This window comes from Ornithorhynchus anatinus, chromosome 16 (assembly GCF_004115215.2).
Source record: "Ornithorhynchus anatinus isolate Pmale09 chromosome 16, mOrnAna1.pri.v4, whole genome shotgun sequence".
In the NCBI taxonomy this organism is placed as follows: Eukaryota; Metazoa; Chordata; class Mammalia; order Monotremata; family Ornithorhynchidae; genus Ornithorhynchus; species Ornithorhynchus anatinus.
The window spans coordinates 29,778,008-29,801,078 of NC_041743.1; the positions used below are offsets into that span (position 1 = coordinate 29,778,008).

Here is a 23,071-nt window from a genome sequence, read left to right on the forward strand (position 1 = left end):
GTATCTGTCCCAGCGCTTAATAAAGTGCCTGGCACACAGTAAGAGCTTAACAAATGCCACAATTATTATTATTATTATTATTATTAAGCTTCTCTCCCATCTGTTAAGCTCTCTTCAACCTCCCCAGCTCTGTAAGGCCTCTCTCTCCTTCACCATTTCAAAGGCCATTCACAGGGAAAGAATTATTGCTCTAAGAACCCAATCACAGAACACTTCCCTATTCTCAGGCCACTCTACTCTTTACCCACTGGAAACTCTTGAATACCATTCCACTTTCCCATTCGCCAGGCACGACGAACTGCTCAGAACCGCTTCAAAGTTCAAGCTTCTGAACCCAAGTAATTTTCAGGGCCAAAAGCACCGCTATTAATATGACTTACCTGGGCCAGACTTGGATTGTGCACTACTAACATTATATAGAACAGGGACTTAAAGGGGGAATAATAAAAGGTAGCCAATATGCACACAACGTTTGGTGAAATATCACAAAGTTGAGGGCCGTCAGAGCTGAACTCAGAAATGGCAGAAATTTAAAAAGCACTTTGAAGAGGCCAGATATTTTACTCAACAGAAGGCAAATGGTTTTAACTAAGAGTTTGAATTAACCAAAGGAAATGGGCCCAAGTGAAACTTGAAAAAGGGAGTGGAGAGTTGTACAATTTTATACATCAGATCGCTCAGAGCACTAACCAGATTGGTATCAAGATTACAGAGAGGTGACAAAATAATAATTGTGGTATTTAAGTGCTTACTGTGTGCCAGGTCAATCACAGTCCCTATCCCACATGGGGCTCACATTCTAAGTAGGAGGGAGAGCAGGTATTGAATCCCTATTTTGGAGATGAGGAAACTGAAGCCCAGAGAAGTTGAGACTTGCTCAAGGTCACACAGGGCTCATGAGTTTGAATCCCAGCTCTGCCACTTGTCGGCTGTGTGACTGTGGGCAAGTCACTTAACTTCTCTGTGCCTCAGTTCCCTCATCTGTAAAATGGGGATTAAGACTGTGAGCCCCACGTGGGACAACCTGATTCCCCTATGTCTACCCCAGCGCTTAGAACAGTGCTCGGCACATAGTAAGCGCTTAACAAATACCAACATTATTATTATCATTATTAAGTGGCAGAGCTCGTATTAGAACCCAGGTCCTCTGACTCCGAGACCATGCATTTTCTACTAGGTCATGCTTTTTCTCTCAAGTCTAAAGAAGCAGCCTCAGTTAGAGAGACACCATCTATGTCACACTGAAAGTCTCAAAACCTTATACCCAATAAAATCGCACATGAATTTGAGAATTTCCCCACCTTTGTTAACTATCCCACCAGATGATCACCTGGGGAACTGGTAATATGCAGAATGTTATATCCAGCTGCAGCCGGGGTCAATGGCAAACTGAAATTTCAACAGGTTGAAGAAATGGCTGGGAGAAGGAGAATAGGCAGAGAGAGGGAGGCCTGGTGGTACCTGCAGAGAGACCCACTAACTCTCTCTCCCCGACTTATATAAAACACTAAGCCCCTTCCCCAACCCAGCTCAGGGATCAAATTTAACTTTTTTCTCTGAACTGTCCTTGGAAGACTCAACTCATTCTCAGAGAACACTCCTTTACCTTTTTTAAATGATATTTGTTAAGTGCTTAACTGTACTAAGCGCTGGGGTGGATATAAGGAAATTGAGTTGGACACAGCCCCTGTCCCACGTGGGGCTCACAGTCTCAATCCTCATTTTACAGATGAGGGAACTGAGGCACAGAGAAGTGAAGTGGCTAGCCGAAGGTCACAACAGTCAAGTGGCAGAGCCTGGATTAGAACCCATGACCTTCTGACTCCCAGGCTCATGCTTTATCCACTAGGCCATTCTACCCCATTCCCCACCCACATCCCAACACATGCAAACATTCTTGAATGATTCTTTGGGGTGGGAGTGTTAGTGACTAGTTCTAAAGTCATTTTCTGTGTAAAACAGTCAAACCACTTTTTTTTTTTAAACAAAAACTAGAGTTTAATTGTAACATTATCTTTGCTTCAGTTCCACACACACACTGATTTCCTCATTCCAGGTGGCTGAGAAAATGAATTCAGACAGAAGCCAAGTACACTTGTTATCTGAAGGTGCATTGATTTGATACAGGAACACGTAAAAAGGCACTTTGGACAAAACCCTAAGCTTTGCTGTTACTCAGGCCAATTTTAACAGCTTAATGATGCAATTGATTGGGAAAGTCTATTCTACCTAGGCTGATCAATGGTCAGGTATCATGTCACCAGAATCAAGGTGCAAAGGCCAAACTTTAAGCCAAAGTCCTTGTTCACCAAGGTCTTTCCAGTTCATTTTAGATTCACTATTTTCTAAGATTTGTACAGATGAAATTAAGGTGTCATTGCAGACTGTCTTTCAGCACTGAAATTTGTAATTACTGATGCCATGTTCTGGCTACCCTTCTATTTGGGTTAAAGGTTAGGGGCCTAGAGACAACATATGAACAGCTTTATTGCCACCTCTCTTTCCTTCAAGACTGTCTCGCTAACCTTTCTTTGCTTATTTAGCAGTACAATTTCCACACAATGAGAAGAGAGATAGCACAGTTTAAACTAGGAGTTTACTGATGAGAAGATTCTACTAAACAGCAGATAGGGCAAGGTTCAAGCCTGAAAAATTTTCTCCTGCCTGAAAAGCTGGGCCCAATCGCTTCTAAGACTTAGTGGAGAACGTTGGTAAAGAGATTCCCAATGCTTCCTCACAACAGGAGTTCAAGGGCAAAGGCAGCCTTAGGCTGCGACTTGATTTCTCACAGTTTTGTAGCTGTATTAATCTGCGTGGTTGACAAAACATATTACTACATTGCCTGTGAAGAAATATTGGCCAAGTGCATGACAAGAGATTATTAGTCAACTTTGGAGAGTCATTTCGGCCATTTGTTGAAAGAGGGTTGATGGGACGACTCCCCAACTTTAAAAATTGCATTTTTCTTTATTTTGCCTCTCTTTCACACTGGATAATGACTATTTGCTACATGTTCTAGTCTTAGTGTTCTTTCTGAATCAGTTCCATATATCAGGGTTCTTTTCTTTCCCCTCCTCCCATTTCCTAAGACAGTAAGAAGCAGCATCAGGCAGTGGATAGAACACAGGCCCGGGAGTCAAAGGGTCATGGGTTCTAATTTCAACTCTGTCACTTCTCTATCATGACCTTGGACAAGTCACTTAACTTCTCTGTGCCTCAGTTACCTCATCTGTAAAATGGGGATTGAGACAGTGAGCCCCATTTGGAATAGGGACTGTACTGTGTCCAACCTTATTTGCTTGTATCCAGCCCAACGCTTAGTACAGGCCTGGCACATAGTGAATGCTTAAATCCACAATTATTATTAAAAGTTTGAAAGACAAGATTGGAAGGCTGAGGCAAAGTTGAGAATGTCTTTAAGCTCTTGCCTCTCAGTCTCTGCCCCACAGCCTTCAATACACGTATCCTCAAGATTCCTTACTTCTCAGATTCTTGGCCTTTCGACTCAGCACAAGTTAGAGTTCTTCCTTTCAAAAAGTGAATTGGGTTTCATTCATGAATCATCCTCCTATGACTACCACCCTAGTCCAGATTGGTGAAGGCTAAAGTTCACTTCTGAAACAAGTGTACACAGAGGGTCCAAAATGAGTAAATATTGGGCAATCAAGTGAGCACTAGAGCAAAGTTTAAATCTAGATTTCAGCTCTAGTTACCCCAGATGGTTAAGGTAAAGATAGTGCTTGGAGAAAATGTCTCCTTTTCTCTCTCCTCTCCCGCAACCCACGTGTCTTCTCACTCTGCCTCAATCTCACCACCAGCCCCTCGACCACGTCCTTCCTCTGGCCTGGAATGTCTCCCTCCTCAAATCCGACAGACTGGTTACTCTTCCCCCCCTTCAGGGCCTTATTGAAGGTTCATCTCTTCCAGGAGGCCTTCCCTGATTAAGCCTTCCCCACCCGCCTTTCCTCTTCTCTCACTCTCTTCTCCATCACCCTGACTTGCTCCCTCTTTTTCCCCCCTCCCAGCCCCACAGTACTTATGTATACATGTGTAGTTTATATATACATATAAAATCATCTGTCTCCCCCTCTCAACTGTAATCTCGTTGTGGGCTGGGAATGTGTCTTTATTTTGTACTATACTCTCCCAAGTGCTTTGTACAGTGCTCTGCACACAGTAAGCACTCAAATACAATTGAATGAATGAGTCTCTTATAGTGGAAATAGTGCACCTTATTCAGCAGGAATATTAAACTAGTATACAAAAATCTACTCAACACAGAAAGATTCTGATGACAAAGACTTTGCCTCGTGTCTATTTCTAGCCCTCAAACCCTTTCTTTGGGCACATCCTAGCTGTGCCTTTCCAGCATAATCTTGTTTGCCCAACCAGGCTGGGAATCAAGGACCTTCCCGGGGAGAGGATGAGAAAGAAACACAGGATTACCTATCTGACCTTTCCCATACTCTGCCAATGCCTCTTGAAAGTTAGAATACCAGGTCATTAACCTTACCCTTTATGGGAGTCACATTGCGCTGTTTCTTGGCCTTTTCGCTTCCTTCCTCGTGGTTCTTCCTGTTCCACACTCGCCTTTCTCTTGCAGTCTTTCACCAGTGATGACCAAGCCTCAGAATAGCCATTCCACTCAACGAGCACAACCTCCCCAGTCTCTTCCCTCCAACTACTCTGGAGCTGAATTCTTATGTGTGGGTGTGTGAGCGCGTGTGTGGTGTGCAGGGGTCAGGCCTGATTCGACTTCCCTTTCCCCTCCAGGGCTTACACTTCACTTCCTGGTTCCAGTCACAAATGAAAGTGGAAGCACTTTGACAACGAAGAGCAAAATCGTGTCAGAGCAAAATTGGCTTCTTTAAAAAATAAAAGACAACCACGAAAAAAACACCAACCAAAAGCTAGGGCCTGGAGTACTAAGCTAAGCCTCTGATTCACCCACTCCTGGCTCCCTCCTCAATGCACCACCCTGGTTTATTGTTGCACTGTACTCTCCCAAAGCACTTAGTACTGCACACAGTAAGCGCTCAATAACGAATGAATGAACCCCTTTTGGGATCAACACTCCCAGGCCCTTCCACTACAGAGAAACAGTAATTATGCAGCAGAGAAGGTCGGCTTTGAAGGGCCAAATAGCAGCTTGCATCGGGACACACAAAAGGTGAGTGACCTCACTACATCTACTTAGTGCTCACAGCCTTAAGCTAATTGACCCCTCCCACCACGTCAACTCCTAGCAGCCTCTGGAGTTTGATAGCCACATCCTACAGCCTCCAAACGGCCAGATTAATCATCAAACACAACCCCTGACAGATTCTCCCCATCTCACCCCAAACTACCAATACACAGGTTTTAATGCAGCCTTCAACAATGAGTCAGTGGGACGCTGTAGGAATAACCTCTGGGTCCTATCACTAGCATTCATCCAGGGGCATCTAGAAGGCTACTCAAAATCACCTGGATGGGAGAGCAGAGGAGAGAGAGGAAGGGAAATGAAAATGAAGACTCCGTTTCCTTTGAGAGTGTCTGTAATAATAATTATCTAATAACTTTTTACAGGCTCATTTGGGGCAGGGAATAGACTTACCAACTCTGTTATGTTGTATTCTCTCAAGTGCCTAGAAGAGTGCTCAGCACATCATAAACACTTAAATGATTAATCAAGATAGATGTAGTGTAGTCAGATCAGATCCAGACTCTATCCCACAGTCAAATCAATCATCGGCATTTGAGTACTTACTGTGTACAGAGCACAATATAGCAAGAGTTGGTAGAGATGTTTCCCACCCAAAGGAGCTTACAGTCCAGAGAAGGAAACAGACTCTAAAATAAATGATGGATATATAGTTTAGTGTTGTGAGGCTGAATATCAAAGGCTTAAAGCGACCAGATAAAAGTACACAGGTGATTCAGGAGAAGAAGTAGGGGAAGTGAAGCCCTTTTGGAGGAGGTGTGATTTTAATAAGGCTTTGAAGGTAGGGAGAGTGGAGGTCTGTGGGATCTGAAGGGGGAGGGAGTATGTGGGCGAGATGTCTACCGTCAGTTAGATGAAATTGAGGTACAGTGAATAGGTTGGCATTGGAGGAGTGAAGCATGTGGGCTATATTATAGTAGTAAATCAGCAAGGCAAGATTGGAGGGAGTGACTTTATAGCTAATGGTAAGAAGTTTCTGTCTGTGGAGCCACTGGAGTTTTTGAGGAGTGGGGACAGGTGAGTTGAATTTTTTAAAGGATAATGATCCAAGCAGCAGAGTGAATTAAGCACTGGAGTGGTGAAAGACAGGAGGTAGGGTGGCCAGAGAAGCAGTGTGGTTTAGTGGATAGAACACAGACCCAGGAACCAGAAGGACCTGGCTTCTAATCCCAGCTCACTTGTCTGCTGGGTGACTTTGAGCTAGTCACTTACTTTTCTGTAAAATGAGGATTAATATTCTGAGCTCCATGTGGGATGTGGACTGTGTCCAATCTGATTAGTTTATATCTTCCCCAGTGCTTAGAACAGTGCCTGGCTTATGGTGAATGCTTAAAAAATACTACAAGAAAAGGGTAGGGGGGAGCGGGGGGTGTCAGTGAGGAGGTTGATGCTGTAGTCTTGGCAGGATATAATAAGTACTTGGATCAGCAGAGCAGCAGTGTGGATGGAGAGGGAAGAGTGGATTTTAGCAATGATGTGAAGGTCGAACTGACAGGATTTGGTGACAGACTGAATATGTGGGTTGAATGACAGAGCTAATGAGCTTGTGAGGTGGAGGGTAGTGGTATTGCCTACGGTGATGGGAAAGACTAGAGAGGATGATGTAGTTTGGGTTTGTTATTGAATTGGTTGATTTGTGTGTGTGTATGGTTTTAAGTGCTTACTATATGCCAAGCCCTGAAGTAAGCACATAAGCACTGGAATGGATACAGGATAATCAGGTCCCACATGGGGCTCACAGAATTAAGTAAGAGAGAGTACAGGTGCCTAATCCTCAATTTTGAAGGTGAGAGAACTGAGGCACAAAAGTTAAGTGACTTGCCCAAATCACATAGCAGGTAAGTGGCAGAACCAGGAGTTCTTTTTTGGACAGGTTGAGTTTGTGTCAATGGAACATTCAAATAGAGATGTCCTAAAGGCAGGAGGAAATAAGAGACTGCAGAGGAGAGTGGTAGATTTGGGAATCATCTACATAGACATGATAGTTGAAGTTGGAGTGAATGAGTTCAAGGGAGTGGGTGTAGATGGAGACTAGAACGGGGCCCATGGTGGGCAGGGATGGTGTCTTCCAACTCTGTGGTACTTCAACGTATTTAGTACAGTGTTCTGCACATGTAAGCACTCAAATGATTGATTAACCCAGAACTGAGCACTGAGGGACTCCCACAGTTAGAGGGTGAAGAGGAGCCTGTAAAAGAGACTGAGGGAAATAAGCCTTGCCTTTGTCAGATAAGCCTTGGTTAGATAATGTTTCCTGGAGAAGGAGGTGGTCCACAGTGTCTAAGGCAGCTGAGCCGTTGAGGAGAATTAGGGTGGAGTAGAAGTCACTGGATGTGGCGAGAGAGAAGTATTTAATCCTTCCCCTCCATGTTACAGAGAAGCAAACTGAGGCACAGACAATAATAATAATAGTAATAGTACTAAGCACTGTACTAATCACTGGGCTAGAGACAAGATACTTAGGTAAAAACAGTTCCTCTCCCCCTTGGTACTCCGGAATAGGCACTGAATCCGTATTTCACATAGGAGAAAACTGAGACCCAGAGCAGTTAAATGCCTTACCTAAGGGCAAGTGGCAGAGATAGGATTGGAATCCAAGTCTCCTGACTCCCAGTCACAGACTTTTCAGGGAGGTAGCTCATTCATTTCTGCCTTATTTTCCACTTGTGGAAAACTGCAAATACCATTGATCCCCTCCAATATTTGAGGATACTTTAAGCAACCTCTGCTCTTCTTATGAGTGGACCAATTAGCCCTATGAGTCTGTAACCAGTCCCTTCCCTGCCTCATAATTCTTTCCCTAGGAGGCAAGGGGCTTTAGGAGATCAAGAAAAAAGAACATAGGGACTCTGGTATCCAGCATTCAGCTTAGTTACCTACTCACCTTGGCCAAGTAGCCAGAGAGGCAGTTGGAGTATTTAGACACCTTATGGGATATAGCAAAGTTGCTATTCCTGGAGCGAAGCCTGACAGAACACACTATTCATCCTTTTCCAAATAAAACATTAATGATGCAACGAGATATTAGCTTTACTTAGTGACACTCTGGTCTCACCATTTGTAAGCCACTGACCCGGCTTTGAAGTGGAAGAACCTTTACATGCTTTGAGCAGATAAAATTTAGACCGATCTCTACATCATGTTTAGGGATTCTCTAAAGCCATTTACAAGTTCACCGAATCATAGATTTACTTTGATTTCAGATTTCCAGTTCTGAAGCAAATTTTGCATACTACTAGACTCTTAGAAAAGTTTTTCCTTCCTCCCTGGGTGTTTAGTTTTGTAACTTCTGATTACATTATATGTAAAATGCATTAGTTGGGGGATTTGCTGTGGTTTATATTGGAATAGGCTGGTGGATTGCAGTACTTGATACAGATAATTGTTTTTGTAGTTAAGAGCAGTGACCTGAAACATTTTGCCTTTCACCCCTTTCCAGAGCAGCTAGAAGTTGATTAATTCCTGACGTGGACTACAATACAACTTGTTATATAGCTCTTTCAAGTTGGGTGGTAACAATCCCAAATCTGGTCCTTTTTTCTAATAATCCTAAACACTTCAGACATACTAATTTTTAACTTGTCCTTAATACTCTACAGGAAATCAATACTCAGGGTAATTACGTGAGAAGTAAGAGAAATACTAAATCCGAAGTTTATGTATATATATATATATATATATATATATGTGTATATATATATATAGAAAACACACACACTTCAAAACCCAGAAATGATATTTTGGCACTTACCTTACAGGAAGAGTCACACTTCTTGTGCCCAGAAATTAAGCCCCACCTGCTTTATGTGGTTCTCCTTCATTCAAGATTAGCTCTTTTCACATCAGTTCCTGGGATACATCTGCACCTGAAGTCAACTTACACTCCCTTAATAATGGCCAACACAACAGCACCTCAGCAATCTTTGAACCCTATTGCAACAGGTTCAAAGGTAGAAGTTACCTGTTCAAATACTAAGAGTAACTTCAGCAAATTAGAAGTGCAAAAATTTGGCAAAAGGTTAGACAGAAGATTCTTGTGCAACAACCTTGAGAGGAACAGTGTACTCTTAAAGCCAGCATCCAACTAGAGGGAGCTTTTAAAGAGGTGGTGCCTGTGTGTGTCTTCTTGTGTTAGTGAATACTTGAAATTCCTGGGTTCTGAGGGGAACAGTGGCCCTGGGCTACCCCCCGACCTTGGGCGGGCATTACCAGGGGCTTTCTGGAGTCATCTAGGAGAAACACAGAAGTAACGGCATATACGGGAAGATGGAAGATGGGTAGGGAGCGAGATGGAACTTCCGCTTTCTGGATAACCTTCTCCCCGCCCCGTGGGCTGCCAGTCTGAATATCTCAGCTTCTACATCCCTGCTGCATCTTCGTGTGGGAAGACTACAGACATGTTCCCTTGCCACAAGGAGCAAGCTAATGTTTGCCTTCGAATTGTCTTTAAAAGCTAAATTTTAAAGAACTTCAATGCCTTCTGGTATGCAGCAGCAGAGCTGCTGAAAAGAATCACAGACATTATGGCTTCACTGCAAAAACAAGGTTAGTCTCATTATGGCGTAGCCCACAGCAGAACAGAAGTTTAATTTATGCAATCCACTCTCCCAGTGTATGGTGTACAGTGTAGAATGTACAGTGCTTGTCACATTGTAAGTGCTTAACAAATAGTATTATTATTATTATCGTTAACTCCATTCACAGCAAACCAGTATAATTTTTTCCTCTAATAAGATTTCTGTTTTCCAAAAAACCTGAAGATTTAATCCTACATAGGTCGGGTGTGTTTTCCTCCCCAAGATTTAAATTACAACAGTGGGGAGAAAGTGTTGCCTTGGCCAGTTGAAACATTTGTTCAGATGAGTTTAACGAGGGGAAGAATTATTTTAAACTCTCCTAGATGCTTGGTACTATGTTCTGCAATCAATCAATGAGCTAGCATTGATTGGAACTGTGCTCAAGAAGTAGGGATTGACTCGTCTTTTAAGAATCACTTGTGGTTGATTCTTGTCGCTACCCAGGACAAGAGACCGTAGGCCTGAAAGAATCAAAGGTTAATAAAGGTTTTATTTTTTTCAGGTAGTCAGCATAGATGGCTGCCAGTCAGGTTGGCATGAGTTAATTGACTATATTAAATGGTTCAGCTACAGTCAGCTCTGTCTTGACTGACCTTTAGCTTACTACATGGCATATGTGACAAGTGAAGGGTAGCTCTTTACCTATGTCGTATTAAAGTACATTCACCTTCCTCCTTTTTATTAGCCTTGTAAAGTATCCTCTGATGGCCATTGGCCTTAGATAGCCACTGTGGTAATCTAATTGATGTAAACATATACTAATATTTGCAGTAGTGAACTCTACTATTGAACTTTTCCAAGCATTTAGTGGACAGCTTGGCACAAAGTGCTTAATAAATAAAACTGATTGATAGATTAATTGCAGTGCTACACTTCAGGTCCATGAAACTTTAGACTGTCCTATGTACCTCTTCCGCGGGCAGCAGGGATGGATGGATAGATGGATGGATGGATGGATGGATGGATGGATGGATGGATGGGCTCATCATGCTAGCTCACTGCATTTCTCCAGCATGTGGATTACTCTAGAGCAGGGGTGTCAAAGAACTGAGGAGATAAATTTTGGTAATTAATTTAAAAGTCTGTCTTGCCCGCTAGGTAATAACTGCTCTGCACACAGTAAGCACTCACTGAATATCATTAATGGACATGATTACTTTCTTTACTGAACTCTTCAAGTGTTTATTACAGTATTCTGCATCTAGAAAAATGTTCAGTAAATACCACTGATTTATTTTCCTCATCTGCAAAAGCATTGATGGACACAATTCATAGTTGAGGTGTGGAAGCACAAGGGTCGAGGTCCTGCATTTGCCCCCCTTCTCTCTGAGCCATTTCAGCTCTAGGCCTGCTTGATTGCCTCTGCGTGCTCTTGGTTGCAAAGGCAATCAACTTCCCAACACATCTTCCCTTTGTTCTCTAGGACTTCTGAAGGAGTAGCTAAAAACAAGATGAAGTTACTCCTTTAGTGGGGTCGAATAGGGTTTTAACACCTTGAGAACAAGCAGGGGCTGGATGGGAAAACCCTATCCCATGGAGTTATTGCTGTCTATGTAAGAAGGTCTGGATTAGTCAGAGTTGAATTGACTTTGAAACTCTGCCCATTTACCACTTCTCCCTACTAATGCTAAGGAGCACTAGTACTAATAAATAGTACTACTAATAATAACTAATAAGAGTACTAATAAATAGTACTAATAATTAGTACTAGTACTAATAAACTTGTCTCTGACATATCCGCTCAAATTCAACACAGAGTCTGTGAAGTTTTGCTTCCACAGGGGCATGGTATGTGCTGACAGAAGGTACACTGGGGATGAGGAGAGGACCTAGCAAGCTTAGAAGTGACACAGATTCCACAAAGCTTGCTTCATCGTCTCTCTTGTGCATATCTCTCCCTAACCCAACTCCAACCTGGGCAACAGTGGGTATTCAAATAGTCTAAAGATACATGACAACAAAATATAAAGTTTCATTTCTCACCACACAAAAGAATCTTTCCACTGGATTGTAAGCTCCTTGTGGGTTGGATTCTTATCTGCCAACTTTATTGTACTTTTCCCAAAATTTAATACAATGCTCTGCATACCATAGGTGCTCAATAAATACCTTTACTTGATTGAGAAATAAACTGTGAAAGGAATAGCAAGTCCAAGTAGCAACTTCACTGAAGAGGTGATTTATTTCTCATTTAGCTTTTTATTTGGCCATGTCCCTCATTTTCTTGTCTAAGTCGAGAAGTAAACCTTACATGGTGATGTAAGAAAAGGCATTTATTTTGACAAGACCATCAGGTGTACTGCTGTAAACTATGCCAAGCCGGCAATCTTGGGGACTTTGAAGTCACTTATTGATAAAGGGGCAGTTTTGAGACGGCCAGACTGACTCATGTCAGAATCAGCTGGAAAGTTTGAAGGCCACTTGGAATGTTTCCAAAAGTAAGTCTGAATTCATGGAACATCTAAGAGTGCTACAGCAAGCTCCAAGAAGGCATAAGAGTTAGAGGTAGGGTCATGTAAACAGACTTGCAGGTCCAGTTGACTAAGTAGGAAGGATAGTAGACAAGAGGGTGAAGAAAGAAGTGATGGTCAACTAGTGATGACCAAGTGACAATCACTTCCTTTCTAGGTTTGCCTGCTAAGCCTACCCCCCCCACCCCCCCGTAACAGATACAGATCCATTTCGGGGATGTGATTTGATCTCCTTATGACACAAACCCATGGGACAAATAGCCGAACTCCTATTTTCATCATATACTGCAGGGTAGTTGTCAGTTTTTTAAAAAAATATAGTAAAAATTAGTATTCTGCTTCTCTTAGACCAGAACATATCTTTTTTGGGTACCAACAATGATTAGACTAAAGTTAAAGGTTACAAATCTTTTCCTCAGCCTTCTTACCTATATTTTGAATATGAATATTGTAGTAATAGAATCCTAAAGAACAGTTTATAAATTTTTTTTAACAGGCAGTGGGAAAGAAAGCTTCCACCAATAGTAATTCAGCCCAGTTTACCTGCAAACCAAATCTAGTCTGTAAACCTGAAATATAAATAGCCCTAGCTTCTAGCTCATAGAATCAAATCTTTCTCTAGAAAGTGATTCAGAGAATTTTCTCAGATATGAAATATCAGGAAATTCAGTATTTCTTAAAGAACGTGTCCTTGGCATTCACTAGCTATCCACTATTAAATATTAAGCACAATGACCACAAGTGATATCTAAGGCCAGCCACCTCAAAACACTTGCAAATGCCATTCTCAAATAAGGTTTTCGGGAAAAGACTCTTACATGTGTGATTTTGGCATAAAAGTAAAAAGGAGTGTTCAATTCAGAGAGCAACTACATAAACATTTGTAAATGCAGCACATTCAGTTTTGCCAAAACAAGCGTGTTTGGCTCATATTTAGGATAAAATAGAATGGCAGAATTAAGGCAGTTCCAACAGCGTGTATCAATCTGTATGCACTGCACTGCGAATGGTTTTGGAAGAAACGATTGGGTCACCGTGTCAGACATAAGGTAAGTTCAACAATGCTGGTTTTCCTTATCTCTGAGTTCTGGAATAATCAATCAGTGGTATTTACTGAGTGCTTACCAGATGCATGGCGACCCCTAAGTTATAGGAAAACCAAATGTAAATCTAAATTCTCCCGAGATTAGGCATCACCAGCTTGATGGACTTTGGACCAGGTTTTCCACAAGAGATTGCTGAATCTCTATGACAGTCCAAACTACTTACATTATACCTCTCTGACTTTGTGACCTCAAGACCCAACAGATAACAACGAGGCACTTCTTATTCTTTCCTGGCTGTTCTGCCTTCCCTCATGTGTTCCTTGAATAGCCAATTTTGCAAGCTCAGCTATACTTGGGAGAGATGGATATGTAAACAGAGCCATCACCTTACTGATAGAGTAGAATTGTATGTCTCAGTTTGTGAAGTTACCAGGTTTCAGGAACACCCTAAACCCCAAAGCACACAGATTATTTTTCCTTTCCCATTCACTGAGGGGGGGAAAATGGCTTTTTCAATAGGATGAATCAAGGGACCCTTGGCCTTACTGTGGAAAACCTTCAGCCTTTGAACCTTACTGTGATTCCAAGAATACACGTTTACTATAAGGATCAGATAAGGCAGATGTTGACTTTATTGAAGGGTGTGGATCACTGAGTTAAGAATCCTGGTAAATCAACTACCTATTTAAAAGTATTATTCCCAGTCAAAGCTACACCACTTGCTTTCTCAGACTATGGCTATGTCAGTAACCCTTAAAAACGTCTATTTAACTAGTGTGACTGTTCTTAATTATCTAGACGTATACATTTCTACTATTCACCCCCCCCCCCCCAAAACGCCAATAGGGGTATTGGAGTAATCTATGGAGAGTGAAACTAAGGTTTCCTTCATTTTCTATATTTATCAGATCACAGACTCAGTGTCTACCATTCAGTGCTATTGCTCCCATTAAACTCTGCCAATAGAAATGAGCAATACCATTATACATACAAGTTGCTGTAAGTTCCTGTGATTCAATCACATCCTTTAATCACCATGATCAAGGCGGCTCATCACTGGTAAGGAAGAAGCCAATAGCTATATGTCCAGGAAGACCTCCTCTCAGATAGCCTCCATGGTGGTAGGAGGTAATGCGTGGCTCAGTGGAAAAAACACGGGTATAGGAGTTAGCGGTCATGGGATCTAATCCTGGCCCCGCCACCTGTCAGCTGTGTGACTTTGGGCAAGTCACTTAATTTCTCGGTGCCTCAGTTACCTTATCTGTAAAATGGGGATTAAGACTGAGCCTCACGTGGGACAACCCTGTATATACCCCAGAGCTTAGAACGGTGCTTGGCACATAGTAAGCACTTTACAAATACCCACATTATTATTATTATCTTCAACAGCAGCAAGAAAAAAGCATCTTGGAACCCCAAGAACAATGAGCAAGTATTGTTAAAGGCAAAATCCTATCCCAGACCCAGGTGGCTAAGCAACTTATTGATTTTAAATCCATGACAAAGCTGTATTGTTCTATTCCTGTTTACACCTTTTGAGAAGGTAACAGCACCCAATAGCACAACACTGGCCACTTACAACAGCAGAGATTTAGTTCCTAGAACAGCTGAGGGGAATAAGTATTTCCAAGAGAACAAGGCCAGTCTTAACCTCCTCTGCCTCAGTAAATGCACATTACCAAATTTTAACCTGTCTTTCCCCTTCCAGCCAATCACAAGACTCAACAAATTTAGGCAGCCCTAATCAAGCCCTAATCATCCCTTACCTGTCTTACAGGTGATGTTGTATAATTAGGACTCTCTTGGGGGTGGGGTTCCTTATTGGCTGGACAACTTGGCCAAATCTCAGTGACAAGAGTGGGACATAAGACAGAGTCAGGGTTCCCAGAAGAGATGAACAGAACTGCAGTTTTGTAAGCTCCTTGCTTTCACTCTCAGAGCCTTAAATATTTGATTCTTCTGCATTCAATCAGTGGTACTTATTGAACACTTACTATGTGTAGATCACTGTATTATGTGCTTGGGAGATTAATATAACAGAATTAGCAATCACTGGTATTTATTAAGTGCATACTGCATACAGAGAGCAACTAGTTGTTACCAGGCTTTTCCTCCAAAGAAGGTTTTACTCTAATCTAAACCAACTCCTGAGTCAGAAACAGATAAATGGCGTGCACTTTGTCAATATACCAATGTTTTCAGGCTGACAATGGAATAGGTGCCCAGAAATTGGAAGGAAGGCCAAAGTTTAGACCTGGTTTCAGATTTCATGGATTTTCTTACCTCATGCAAATTCACATGTGGTCACAAGTAATATCAGTGCTAATAGTAAACAGAAAGAAAAAAGTGGGAGATGGAGTCTTTTGCCAGGCTGAGGAATTGGGAGGATTTCATTAATGTTGGAGAGGGCCAACTTGTGGGGTGATATTAAGGGTGTTGTGCAATGAGGATGACAAAACTCCCCACAGGATTCTGGATTTGGTCTCACAATGCTTATTACAGAGGAGTTGTCCCTTCACAAACATGGATTAAAAATCTCACTGTCACTAGTGCACTGTTTGAACTCACGAAGACCAATTCATATCAGTCAAAATGGTTTATTGTTGTTCCCTCTAGATGCTCTTTTCACTATAAAGACAGAGTGATTTCAAAACCTCTCTCATGCTTTTGTCTGTGTAGAAGATGAGATGGATGAGTTTAGACTTGACTCTCTTGGGGCTTTCTGAGAGAGTTGGCTCCTGACCTGCAAATTGGTTCTGACTAAACCAATAGGCCCTTGAAGAGAAGCCACAGGAAACAATCTAAACATTGCCAAGGAAAAGAATTGAAGCAGTTGGACTGTAAAGGGTGATTGGCTAACCCTTTTTAAACCCCAGAGAATTAAAAAGTGCAAAACTGTTATCCAATCTGACCAGTCACAGTCAATTGGTTGTATTTATTGAACACTTACTATGGGCAGAGCAATGGACTAAGAACTTGGGAAAGTACAATAAAGATCCAACACTTACCTTTGAGGACCTTGCAGTCTAATTAATTAATCAGTGGTATTTATTGAGCACTTATATGCAGAGCACTGTACTAAGAAGTTGGGAGAGTACAACAGAATTAGCAGACACGTCCCCTGCCTATGATGAGACTGATTTGAATAATGGAAACAAAATTTAGGGCAACAATAAAATTGAATCAAGCCAATATTGTTTCATTTCCCAAAATATTTGACTATGTTGATCCGTCTTCAGCCCACACTACCAGGTGATTTATTAAGTATGGAGGAAAAAAAACTGAATATTCATCCTTCCTCCTCAGTCTGTTTAGGTACAACAAGGGAAAATGGGTTGAAATTGCCTTGGGGGAGGGGAGTGTAATTTTATAATAATAATGATTGTAGTATTTTTAAAGTGCTTATTATGTGCCGGCACTGTACTAAGCACTGTGGTGGATACAAGCAAATCGGTTGGACACAGTCCCTGTCCCAGATGGGGCTCACAGTCTTAATACCTATTTTATAGATGAGGGAATAGAGGCACAGAGAAATGAAGAGACTTGCTCAAGGCCATCCCGCAGAGAAGTGATAGAGCTGGGATTAGAATCTATGACCTTTGACTCCCAGACCTGTGCTCTATCCAGTACATAATTTAACCTCTTCTTGAACCTTTTGAATTTGCCACCGTATCGCTGGCAGTCTCCTCTAGTCACCATCTCACTAACACTAGACTAAATTTTCATGGGCAGAATTAGCACAGTACTGACCATTATCTTGACTTTCTTTCAAATGAGATGCCACCCACCATCATAACAGACAACACAAAAAGCCAGATCCAATGATCCCACGAATGGGTACTTACAAACCAGGCAGCTGGGCAGGGGTGAATGAGTTTTTTAATGAGTGTACACTAATAGCAGTAATCTAACTTTCCAACCTGAGCCCTAAGTAAGATGTTCGTGAAAAAATTCAATTAGGGAGGACCCTGGAGAGTCAGGGCTTCAGTTAATTAATAGTGCCTAATTGAGAGCAAACCGTGGTCTCCCGAGACTTGGGAGTCTCATTTAAACAGCTGGCATAAGTAATCCTGGGGCTGAATCACTCAAAGCCCTGAGACGGTAGGAGTTTTAACACTCGGCATGGATCTTAGTTTAATCCAGAGTTGCCTGTGTAGATACGTTCTGCATTTTGGGGGCATCCTAAGGCTTGTTCTTGCATTTCATTTATCTGGATTAGTGTTTGGATTGGGTACTGCTAAACTCACGGTGGGGTTACAAGCCCCCTGGAACTTCTCTCACCCTTTCAGTGCTCAAAGATTAGGGTCAGCCATGCAGATCGCCATTGATAAGGTCAACCAAGATCGGTCTTACTTGAGTAACTACACCATGGGTTTCATTTATACCGATTCTGGCTGCAATGCCAAGGAGTCCCTTAATGGTTTCATCAGCCAGGTTCAGACGCACCAGATTGCTGCACTCTTTGGACCAGGATGCCCAGAAGCAGCAGAGGTAAAGTACAACTTCTTGCCATTTTCAATGTGTGTGTTTCTGTTTTAGAAGGAGTAGTTTTAATGATATCACTAAAGATAAGAATGGACAAGAAACATCACAGAAGGAAGAGGTTTCCTTGAAATACAACCATGCAGTTAACCTTAAAGTTTTCTTTCTACATTTATTGATCAATACATTGAATTAATCGAATGCTTACTGTGTGCAGAGCACTGTATTAAACGCTTGGGAGATTACAACACAACACTACTCCAGACGCATTCCCTGCATTTGGTATATTTTGGTTGTCTCAGACTAAGCTTTCATTTGTCTCAGACCAAGCATTTGGTAAATCATTGCCTACCTTTTTTAAAAGCCAATATTGTCTCTTAGACTCAGTCCTGAAGAGGTTACTCTCCCAAAAAGACAGATGTAGACTTTAGTGAAGGAAATTATTATTATGGTAATGGTTAAGCACTTACTATGTGCCAAGCACTGTTCTAAGCACTGGGGTAGATACAAGGTCATCAGGCTTGTCCCACTTGGGGCTCACACTCTTAATCCCCATTTTACAGAAAAGGTAATTGAGGCACAGAGAAGTTTAAGTCACTTGCCCGAAGTCACACAGCTGACAAGTGGCGGAGCTGGGATTAGAACCCATGATCTATGACTCCCAAGCCTATGCTCTTTCCACTAAGCCAAGCTGCTTCTCGTAAATATCAACGCCAAGTGGAGGCTTTCAAATGATTTAGTTCAAGATTTTTTGAGCGTCTGCAATGATCTAGTAAAATGGCAGAGAATTATTCATGTATTAATCACCCCTGGAAAAAAATTTAGCAGGATGTAGTTTTCTGACCTTCACAGGGTTTGGGGGATTATTATTAGTGTCCTTCAGTACCTCCTGACTAAAATCAATGGGGTAGATACCTAAGAGACATCAAAGGGGAGCAGGGACAATCTGTATCCTTTCTCAGAAGACTGAGTTCTGTAGATTTTTTAGGTGGAAAAGTCAAGACATGCTAATTTTGAACTTCATGCACAATGCTAACAGAGGGTCCTGATAACGGACAGTGTTACTGATGTTTCAGAGTCTTATCATGAAACTATACAAAAAAGTAGAACTCATACCTCTTGCAAACCAAAATCCCATAGCTCCTCAACATCTTATTCTCATAATGATAAAAAAATCCCTAATTAATGTTAAGATAATCATCATTTATGGTTTTTTAGGCACCACAGGATGGGAAAATAAGCTACCAGCTATCATTCCTATGTTACACCGGAAAGGGAGGAGTGGGTTATTACTACTGAACCCTCTGCATAGTTTGCTCAGCATCTTTGAAATATAATCAATAAAAACTCTTAAAAGAGGGAAAACTTAGGAACATGCATTGAATTCCTACTTTGGAAGTCATTCTTATATCTGGGTGTTGCAGTATATTGAAAGATATTACTTACGTAAGAAGCAGAGAACTCATCTCCTTGGCAATCAATTGATATTTTTTAAACAATCACTGTGTGAAGAACACTGAACTAAGTGCTTAGGAGAGCACAGTACAACAGAGTTGGTAGACACATTCTCTATCCACAAGAAGTTCACAAGAAGCTTAGAGTTAGCATTTGAAAGAAACAGAGACCGTAGAGTGAAATGAGAGGCTGAGAAATGGCAGCCTCCAATCATCTGCTATAAGCGTCAGTCACACAGCACACCTGATGTTTAGAAAACCAGTGTTGAATGTTATTGAGGAGTCACAATGCATTTCCCTTTTGGTCTTTATTGTAGTCACAGTTTTGTAAAACCGCCCTTAATTCTTCCACTGAAAAACAATCCTTTCCTTCCTCTTCCAGGCTACTGGTTTGTTGGCCTCTCAATGGAACATTCCCATGTTTGGATTTATGGGACAAACAGCAAAGCTGGATAATGCATTTTTATATGATACTTATGTAAAACTAGTTTCACCTATTCAAAAAATAGGGCACGTGCTTCAGAAAAGCCTCCAGCATTTTGGCTGGAAACACATTGGGTTATTTGGAAGCTCTGTAAGGGGGTCTTCCTGGGATCAAACTGACGAGCTGTGGACAGCTGTTGAAAATCAGCTCAAGTTCAATTTCACCATTACTGCTAAAGTGAGATATTCTTCCAGGGATCCTGCCATCCTTCAAGAAAAGCTAACGTATTTGTCATCGGTTTCCAGAAGTAAGTTTGGGAGTTATCCGTTGCTAATGTTTGGTAATATGAATGCTGGAGACTTAGTAAACGAGGAATTCTTCATTGCCAGAGAGATGGGTAAATCCCCTAATGTATTAAGTTTGTAATTATACAGCTATGTTTATGGTTATGTACCAGTAGTTTATGCTCTTATTATATTATATTTGTGAACTCCCAATTTAAAGTAACAACAGTTGATTCCCCATCTTCATTTTAGTGCTACCCAATATTTTAGAAGGCTAATTTCAGTTTCCTTAGAGCAAGTCATTGTGATTTGGCAAACTGAGTTCTAACTGTTCTCCTGTCTCTGGCTTGTTGTGTGATGAAGAGTCAATTACTTAACCTCAGTGCTGTGGTTTTATAGCCAGACAAGTGGAGCTAGTCATACTGACCTATATCACAGACTAACCAACTTTCATTTCTGTTCACAGAGTGCCATTTATTTGTCAGCACCATAAAAACAGATTAAAGTACACAATAATTGAAGTCCTACTTTAAAACACTCTAGAAAATAGATTCTGAACCTTTACCTTGTAAAATGCCCAGGGATTTCTCAGTAATGAATAGATCTATATACACTTCTGTAGAACTAGCTGTCACTGGGGTATAGAGAGAACATTTTAGGTGATGTCATTTTTATCATGGTGTGTGAGTGTATTTGAGAGAATCAAGATGTGAGCATCAATACCATCCTTACTGTGTCCAAGTACAGACTGTCACTTGGCATCCTATAGCATTTGCTACATACAGCTTCTGATACTGTTTTCATTTCTCCACCTGAGACTCCTTTTTGGTTAAGATAGTCATGGATATGGCAGGGATTGTGTTGATTTGTGATGCATACTGCAATTGGAAATGCAAGCGCATGTATATTTTGCTCTACTATTGTCATTTTAAATGATCAACTATCTACTTACTAAGTATGAACAAAGGTGACATTTTCAAAGAGAAAAAAGGGGCTTCATTGGAGTGGAGGCCAGATGTCTGAGATTAGAGCCAGGAAAGACAAATAGAGGAGAGAGGTGGGGAAGGGGAGAGGAGGAAAGAGGGAGAGGAACTCATAGGCACAAAGCCCCTCCCCTATATTCCACTTGTCCACAAAATATCAGTTTTCTTCAGAGGAATCTCTACTTGGAAAGACTAAGGGACTTAATGGAGGTTGAGGTCAGCTCTCATGAACACAGCTTGTGTGAATGAGGAGTGGGAAGGTTGTAACCTGACTCTCCATTCCCCTGCTGCAGCTACAGCTGGTTTGGGCTACTAGTTACAATAGGAATCATGCTTCCTGATGCAGCTGTAGTTGCAACTCCCATTACTTCAACCCTGCCCAAAGGAGGATCTTAATAGTCCCACTAATGGGACAATTGAACATTTTAGTATAAACTCAGTCAGGACTTATGTGCCCAGGAAGCAGGCACATTAGAGTAGAATCCCATTCTATTCACCTTATTGCTGAAGAATTTCTTGGTCTGGAAAAATAGCATGTAAAGGGGTGGCCAAAGCACTGACCTTGGAAGCCACCAAAGATCAATTTCTGAAATTTGGAGACAACAAATTATAGCAATGAATTTAAGGCAAGCGATGGAGAATGTCCTTATGTCCTTTCCTGGTTTCCACCTCCAAAGCTTCCTGCCGTTTCTTATGAATCTTGCATGCAGTAACACTTTATAATGGTGGGTGAGAACCATGCTAATTTGATGGCACACCTAACCTCAGGACCCATTTATGATGATAGGTGGGGCAAAATTCAAATGGGAACCATCAGCTGGAATGCTGAGAGCGGCAAACCTGTCTCTCTTGAGGAAATGCTCCTTAATTTTAGAAGTTACAAACAGCTCAAGAGCCTCAGTTTCAGTCTATTTTATAAGCCTTTCCTGCTTCAGCGTGATGACTTTTGAAACTGAAACTGAATTTGCTCCTGCCCCATATCTGCTTGGTAAGAGTCTTCTATGCAGATGCACGTTCTGTATTCCAAAAGAGGTGACGATAAACCAGAAGGTACAAATGGTTTCTGAGTTTCAAGTGTGGCACAAGTCAAATGAATAAGATGCTGAAGTTGACTTAAAGGGGTTTGAGTTCTCTCCTGAGGCTTATGTCACTGATTCCAGTTGTTGTCAATAGGGGAAGAAAGCCACAAAAGTGAACATTATATTGTTAAAAATCTAAACCACTTAATTACATTATCATTATGGCTGGATTTGCAGAAGAATTCCGCCCATCAGGGGTATTTCAGGACCCCTGCTTTTAACGTTTGCTAAAGCAAACAGACCACAAAACCTCTAACTCTGGGTTGCTTCAGTCCTGTGGCTAACTCTGTCTTCTACTCTTGCAGTTATAATTTTGATCTGCAGCTCGGCCGATACTAAGGCTATTCTGGTGGCGGTGGAGAAGCTAGGACTGACGGATGGGAAATTTGTCTTCTTCATATTGCAGCAGTTTGAGGTGCGTATCAAGGTTGCTCTGGTGCGGTCATTATTTAACACTGGGGACAGCCACCTAATGGCTTTACCAGCATGTTGTGAAGCGGCTTAGTCTAGTGGAAAGAAGACAGGCCTGGAAGTCAGAGGATCTGGGCTCTAATCCTGGCTCTGCGAGTGCCTACTGTGTGACCTTGGGCAAATCACTTACCATCTCTGTGCTTGTTTCCTCATCTTTCAAATGAGGATTAGAAACTGGTTCTTGCTTTTCCTTAGACTCAACCCCATGTAGGACGGGGATTGTGTCTGTTGCGTCTGGCCCGATTATCTTGTCTCTACCCCTTGATACAGGGAGTGGCACACAGTAAATGCTCAACAATTACGACAGTTATTATTATTTCATTCTTCCTAATGTGGAAACCCCAGACTTTTAAGAATCGGTCAGCTCTCACATAAAAAGGCAGTCTTTCAAATCTGTGCAATATAAAGTTTCAAGATCTTTGCGATCTCTTTATTATAGAAAACAAATTCTTTTTTGCAGTTCTTGTAGAATTTTGGAATTTTATGGTTTTCTTGGGTAACCTTAATAGTAGAACTCAATAGTGGTATTAAATTGAGTTCAATTGCTCAGGCGAGGGTGGCATTAATTTGAAAATAAGTTCTGTAGTGCATAACAGT

General features: G+C 41.6%; 2 protein-coding genes across 3 annotated transcripts in view; one reads left to right on the plus strand and one right to left on the minus strand.

The window, feature by feature from the left end:
* Window positions 1–9,078, minus strand: part of ACSL5 (acyl-CoA synthetase long chain family member 5) — a 32,899-nt gene extending 23,821 nt beyond the window's left edge. Inside the window, exon 1 of one of the 2 annotated variants that reach the window (XM_001513194.5) lies at window positions 8,955–9,078. The gene's annotated coding sequence lies outside the window, so the exon portion shown is untranslated. Of the gene's footprint in view, window positions 1–4,513; window positions 4,754–8,954 lie in introns of those variants that run through there. The other variant, XM_029081194.2, reaches the window with a different exon arrangement.
* Window positions 9,079–17,419: 8,341 nt separating this feature from the next.
* Window positions 17,420–23,071, plus strand: part of LOC100082549 (guanylate cyclase 2G-like) — a 47,394-nt gene continuing 41,742 nt past the window's right edge. Inside the window, exons 1-3 of the mRNA XM_029081564.2 lie at window positions 17,420–17,788; window positions 19,616–19,964; window positions 22,309–22,418. Coding sequence (XP_028937397.2) covers window positions 17,420–17,788; window positions 19,616–19,964; window positions 22,309–22,418 — 828 coding nt within the window. The remainder of the gene's footprint in view (window positions 17,789–19,615; window positions 19,965–22,308; window positions 22,419–23,071) is intronic.